Genomic DNA, 6,714 nt, shown 5'->3' with positions numbered 1-6,714 from the left:
ATGGTCACTGAATGTCTGTCTTCCCCCACCAATAGTTTGGTCGTAGAATGTATTGGAATGCATTGGCAACAAACATTTTTTGGTGGCAGAAAGTATTAACCTGTATTTAATTAATAATTCAAATTATAAGCTTAATATTTATTTTTGAGCTCGTTCCAAATCCTGTACAACCAACACAGCCTATCCATTATTCATATTGCACAATACATTTGCTCATCCAAATAGAAGTATACACAATGTTGGAGAATCCATAATCATTCATTATAAATATCATCATCTATAAGTCTAAAGTCAAGCAAACCTATTAACCATTCATCAAAATGTTTCATCCATACCATATGTTAAGGTGATAATCATCACCAAACACATCAAAATGTAAATTAAAAATCCCAAAATATCTGATCTTGCAATTCATCCAAACAACCATCATGTAGATAAAAATATGAATAAACAAAAAACTGATTTCTGCTTGTAGACAACTCCACCATGATCATCTGAACAAAAGCTATCCATGTACCAAAAACTAGATTCACATGCTCATAACTCCACCATGTATCTGAGAAAGCAAAAAATAATACACAATCAATAACCACATGTAAAAAATAATAAACTAAAATTCAAGTATAAGTTCACAATGATATTTCGCTTAACTTGGTCCAAATCTCTAAATAACCTACGTAATATAAATGAGAATACATACCAACGAGTATTTGTGCCACCAGTTGAATACATGGCCCCATCATGATGGATAGACGACTTATGCGTTTGAGTCTTTTCCTTTAAGAACTCTGTCACCAAACTTGTAAGATGTGCAATTTGCTTCTGTTCTTCCTCTCGCTCTTTCTTTTCCTCCTCACGCTCTCTCCTCTCCTGTTCCAATTGCCTCCGCAGCTCCTCACGCTCCATCTCACGCTCCATCTTCATCTCCTCCATCTCAGCTTTAAGTTTCTGTAACTCCCCAACATGGTCTTGTGACACACGACTAGGTGTGGAAGAAGATGAAGAGGGCTTCGGCCCATCCCCAAATCCAAGAATGTATCTCTTCCTTTTTCCAAGTGCCTGCCTAGACATCTCCTCTGATGTTAATTGCACACCGGATTGGGAAGATTCTTCTCGCAAGCTCAACATCTTTGACTGTTAATGCAAAGGTAACAATAGAATTAAATGTATATATAATCTTGCAAAAGCATAAAGTGATTTAAATTATTATTGAGATTTTAGATACCTACATGTTTTACGGCGCAAATAGGATCAATCCACTCTTTGTTCTTCTTGGTATGAGTTTTCTTATAGAATTCTGAAAATTCAAGGTTTTCAGAACCATTAAACTCCGGCTGCAAAGTGTAATTTAGATTAGCATATAGCCACTATATAATAAAAAAACTAGAATAACTGTCAGATCTACTTGCATAAATGATTCCAAAAATATACATGCAGCAAACTAGAATAAAAAATCTACTTGCAGCAAATTATCTGTTTTACAATAGCCAAAACTATCCCATAGACTGTTTCACAAGCAATTCACTAAAAATATAGCCAGTACATACTCAAAAATATATTACCTGTATAGTCATTGTTGCAACAAATGACCGAGATCCTGAACAATGATTGTACTCGAGCTTTTTCCTATTCTTTTTGCCAGCTTTTGATCTCACCTTCAAAAAAATACAAATTAAAAATCTAAAGAGAACATTATGATCAAATATTTTACTTATAAACTCTGAAGCACTAAATATGTAAGTTACTTTGTGTTCTTTGCTTTTCCACACATCGTCAATTAAGTGGCGCCAATCCTCTTGAGTCACATATTCGTATGGATGACTATAAGGATCCACATGTAAGACGTTCTTAACATGCTTGTAATGCAATTTCATATTGTGCCTCCAATTTCTGTGAATATTGTAGCATTTTCTGTGGACAGCTTGCTGAGCAACTAGATTGCCATGATAATCATCCGAGATTTTGAACTTGTCCTAAAAACGTAAGTAAAATCATTATGTAGTATGATCAATGCAACTATTACAAGTATGTAAAAAAATATTATGCAATAAATAATTACAAGGACAGATTGTATGATAGCAGATTGAGTAGCCTCGTCTACATGCCGCCACGTCGGTATGCCCTTAATTGGACACATTCTCCTAATATACACCCCCAACAGACTGGCTACCTTTGGGGCATTAATACCACATAAAGCATTCCACTCATCAAGTACTGGAACAGAAAGCTTTTCTCCGCCATTCTGGGCAATGAGCTTATCAATTCCTTTCCCAACTGTCTTACCCAGCACGCGCTTTGATGATGAACCTGCTAAAATAGTTAAATACCTTAGGCCATAAGACAAACCTGCTAATGATAGATAAAGAAAACGCAAAAAAAAAGTAGCCAACTCTTGTCCATTTTGACTGACCTACAAAGTACTTCATCAAGTTAGATTGATCAGTTTATAGATTTATTTTGTATCCTGCAAAAAAAAGTTGCAGCAGAAAACCAGGGGCGGCCCAATACATTTGGGGGCGTAAGACAAATTCAGTGAATGAGGCCTTTTCTTTTTTTATTATTATAATAATAATAAATTTTAATAAGTATAAAATAGTTAAAAAAATGATATGAAAATAGATAGCTGTCAAGTATACTATTTCAACAAAGATGCATGAATCTAACAATGATAGACAAGAAGCCTCTTCAATTTAATATAATCCTTAAATAGAAGCATGGAAAAATAATTAATTTAAAAGAAGTTCCATCCCACCATCTCCCAAGTCCCATCTCCCATCTCTCCTTCGATACCCAAGCTTCCTCACAGCACGGCAACCATTCAACCCAAAGGAGAAGAAACAATTAAAAGAATCTCCACCCTCTAAGAAGTCCATCCCTAATCCCCATCTTTCTTCCCGATGGCCCAGCTGGATAAGGAGTAACGTGAGGGAAGGAAAACCAAGACCAAAACCAAAATAGTGATGGTCCCCACCCTCTAAGAAATCCATCTCTAATCCCCCTATCTTTCTTCCCGATGGTCCATCTCTAATCCCCCTATCTTTCTTCTCTCCACCCAAAACAAAACTACTCCACCCAAATCCCTCTGACCGGAAGCCCTGCGGTGGCTGCGGCGGCGAAGGAGGCGAAGCCCTCCCGCCTCACCTCCAAATCTCCTGACAACTCAGCCCCGACGACCCCCACCACTCCGCGGTGGCGGCGGCGGCGGCGAAGGAGGAGAAGCCCTCCCGCTTCGCCTCCAAACCTCCCGACGACCCGGCCCCAACGACCTCCACCTCTCCGTGGTGGCTGCGGCGGCGGCGAAGGAGGAGAAGCCCTCCCGCTTCGCCTCCAAACCTCCCGACGACCCGGCCCCGACGACCCCCACCTCTCCGCGGTGGCTGCGGCGGCGGCCAAGGAGGAGAAGCCCTCCTAGGTTTCTTCTTCTCCCGCCTCGCCTCCAAATCTCCCGACAACCCCCGACGACCACCACCTCTCCCTCTCCCTCTCCCTCTCCCTCCCGGCCTCTGCTAAATCAAATAACAGAGGACCCCCGGCCACCTCTCCCTCTCCCTCTCCCTCTCCCTCCCGGCCTCTGCTAATTAAATCAAATAAGGGAGGACACATACCTTGGACGCCGACGGCGAAGAGCTGAGCGAACGGGCGAACGGGCGAAGGCGATGGGTGAAGGCGACGGGTGAAGGCAAAGCGATAAAGCAGAATTTACCCAAAAAAAAAAAAAGTTAAAGTAGAAAAATAGGAAATTAGGGTTTGTTTGGTTTCTCACACCCCCTACATACATACTTTTTTCGACTAAATTTTTTTTAGTCGCTGGAGGTGGACCTTTAGGGGCCAAAATTTAGTCGCCAAAAATTTTACCTCCAACCCGCGCGAAATACTGGACTCACGCCAATTTGGTTTTGCTTTTCCGTGACCAAATATACATGTAGTCGGTGTAGGATAATTATTCTGTAACTAATAAGAATGTTGGTCGCAGATAGCCTTATTTTCTGCGACCAAACTGTAGTCGCTAAACATTTTACCTCCACCCCGCCAACTTGGTTTTGATTTTCCGCGACCAAATATACATTTAGTCGGTGTAGGACAGTCATTCAGTAACTAACAAGGATGTTGGACGCAAATAATCTTATTTGCAGCGACCACTATTCATTTAGTCGCCGAAAGTGGTCGCTGAAAGTGTATTTTCTTGTAGTGAATATCCAGTTCTCAGCGGCAACAGTACTTACTGTATTTTGAGTTTTGAGAGGCAAGGTGTGTTGGATATAACTCCACCTTAAATCTTTGTCAATTTATCTTCGAGAATTATAGACCAAGCTTCCGATAAACTCAAATTTTTAGCTAGTCCGACGTTAACTCTTCGATATATTTCTTGCTAAAAGTATCCTTGATCCCACTGATAACGAGTGGGACCAAATAATTCGATTGGGATAGTTGCCGAACCATACCACATAATTCCAACAACAATGAAAGCTGTAAAAAAAACTGCAACAATACTATACTACTAGAAAGTATAGTTTCAATATTTTTCACACATAATTCTTTGTATAGACATTGAGGTGGACGGACACTAAGATGGAATAGACCTGCTAATATGCCCAACGGACCCGCTGCAATATGATGAGAGGTTATTCCTTCCGGAACAGAAGGATCAAAACCTTCTGCGCCCCATGCTGGATTTACAAATTGTACTTTTCCAGTTAGTCCATAAGGATCGGACACCTATATTTCAGAAACATACAAACCTGTTACATAAAATGCGGCAAAGCCAGAGCAAGCCACCCCTGAGAAATAAATGGATTCCAAAGATGGTTCCTCACCTACTGTTTGATTGCAATGCTAATAAGTACCTCTTTTCAGTTCCCTTTAAAATCACATTTGCTGAATAGTCATATGCACATTATTTTCATACATATTCCTCTTGAAGAAACTATTGTTTTCCTTTGCATCCAAAGTAGTTCTCCACGATACTGACACTTTTTTATATGCTTCTAACCATGATAATCATTAAAATAATCAGCAATATCTATGAAAGATATAAAGGAAAGATCCTGCAGACGTAATGGGTGTTCTGGAGACATTGCCAGAACACAGATTTCGCACAAGGCCAGCAAGTGCAAAACCATTCATTCTTTTTGGAAAAACAAAAATAAATCCTGCTGGTTTATTTTTATCAGTCATGATTGAGTTTTCTTAATGCAAGTGGCATCTATCATCATAAAAGCTGGCGGTTTATCTTTGAAGTTTTTCCCAACTCACCTTTTTATTTTTCTCCAGTAAGGATTTGAAAGGATTCAAGTATCAATTTTTCTAGTCTCTGAGAGGCGTGGTTTCCTTGTTGACTCCACTAGAAACGAAAGGATAATGATTTTCTTATAGTATCATAATTCTCTGGTGTTTCCACTTCCTTTTCCTTACAGGCTAAATCCTCTGCCACTTGTTTTCCATATTGTAACACAATAGCTGGGTTAACATCAGGAGAGGTCCCACTTTGCTTTGTACTTCAGCTCAAGGAGAAGGCAATTTCCATGGCCCGTCACCACCTGTAACTCAAACCCTCTCAAACCCCGGAGCAAGTCTCTTTACACAACAGAAACCTCCACCAAAACCATGGCCGCTGGGTAAAGAGATAGCATCATCGTACGCCCACTAGATAATAGCATGTCTCCTTTTCCTGGTCCTTCAATTGCTTCCACCACCCTAAAGAGAGGCGCAAAGCTCCCTTGGTTTCAGGCATTCAACTTCATCGCCTTGGCCTTTTCTTGACGGCTTACTTCACGCCACACGTCACTCCATTCTTTATTCTCGTTCTCCAAGATGTTCTTGTACTGCATAGCAACAGCATTCTTCCTCTTTTTTATATTTCATGATGGATTCCAGTCTTTGTAATGATCTAGAACCTGTGGCCTTTGCTCAAACAAAATTATCATCACGCTGTAATAACAGTATCTATGATGTTTTTGGAGGCCCTCCATAATGTCATCCGTGCATGCGAAGTTGGCGTTTAAATGGTGGTTATTATTTAATTGTTAATTTGTTATGATAACCATTAGATAGCAGGAAGTTGGTGCAAATATTATAGATATTAATTTCTTTTATGAATCCTGAGGTTTTGACCTGAAAATGATCTTATATTTTCTTGAAACTGTTTTCTTTTACTATATATAAGTGTTGCAATAATTTTACTGCTTATGAAATAAAATATCTTGTTGAATTGACATTGGATCGAAAAATATGTTTTAATGGCATGAACAATGTATATGTTATGATCTAATAGTCGTTACAATGGATAGTGTTTAAGTAGAGGCAATTTTTTAATAATCGTTGCATATAAATAATTTAGTAAATAATGCTTGGAGGTCCTTTTTATGAACATACGTAAACTTCATAGACAAGCAGTTGAATGTATAATTGCCAAGTCAGCATGGCATTGACCTGCGGAGTTTTTTCGATTTGTTCTCCGATTCAACAGAGTTTTTTTTTTTTTTTTGTGAAATGTTGCAAAAGTTGTTATAATATTGTAACAGCTATTACTTTAGGCCGATCAATAAAGTTTGAAGTAATGAGGAACCGATAACAGTCATGAACATCCTGGGCCAGTTCTTTGCAAACTCCAAGTTTCATCCCTCTCTTTTCCGATTCCACAAACCATCTCCTCTCACTCTATTTTCGAGGCATCTGTCGCTTGCATCGCTCATGTCCGACTTTAATTTGCATTAA

At 39.3% G+C, this 6,714-nt stretch overlaps 1 protein-coding gene across 1 annotated transcript; it reads right to left on the bottom strand.

Annotated features, from left to right (window-relative positions):
* Window positions 1–228: 228 nt before the first annotated feature.
* LOC113462014 (uncharacterized) lies at window positions 229–5,828 on the bottom strand. The gene is made up of 8 exons (XM_089925667.1): window positions 5,769–5,828; window positions 4,581–4,716; window positions 2,060–2,346; window positions 1,746–1,973; window positions 1,563–1,655; window positions 1,230–1,334; window positions 701–1,134; window positions 229–556 (listed from the first exon to the last, which is right to left on the bottom strand). Coding segments are annotated over exons 1-8 (1,344 nt in total). The 3' UTR covers window positions 229–555.
* Window positions 5,829–6,714: the final 886 nt, after the last annotated feature.

The sequence above is a fragment of the Phoenix dactylifera genome, chromosome 9 (genome assembly GCF_051530095.1).
Source record: "Phoenix dactylifera cultivar Ajwa chromosome 9, Ajwa_hap1_PhDact_Kaust_v1.1, whole genome shotgun sequence".
NCBI lineage: Eukaryota > Viridiplantae > Streptophyta > Magnoliopsida > Arecales > Arecaceae > Phoenix > Phoenix dactylifera.
The sequence above is the reverse complement of the archived record's forward strand: the minus strand, read 5'-3'. Positions and strand labels throughout refer to the sequence as shown.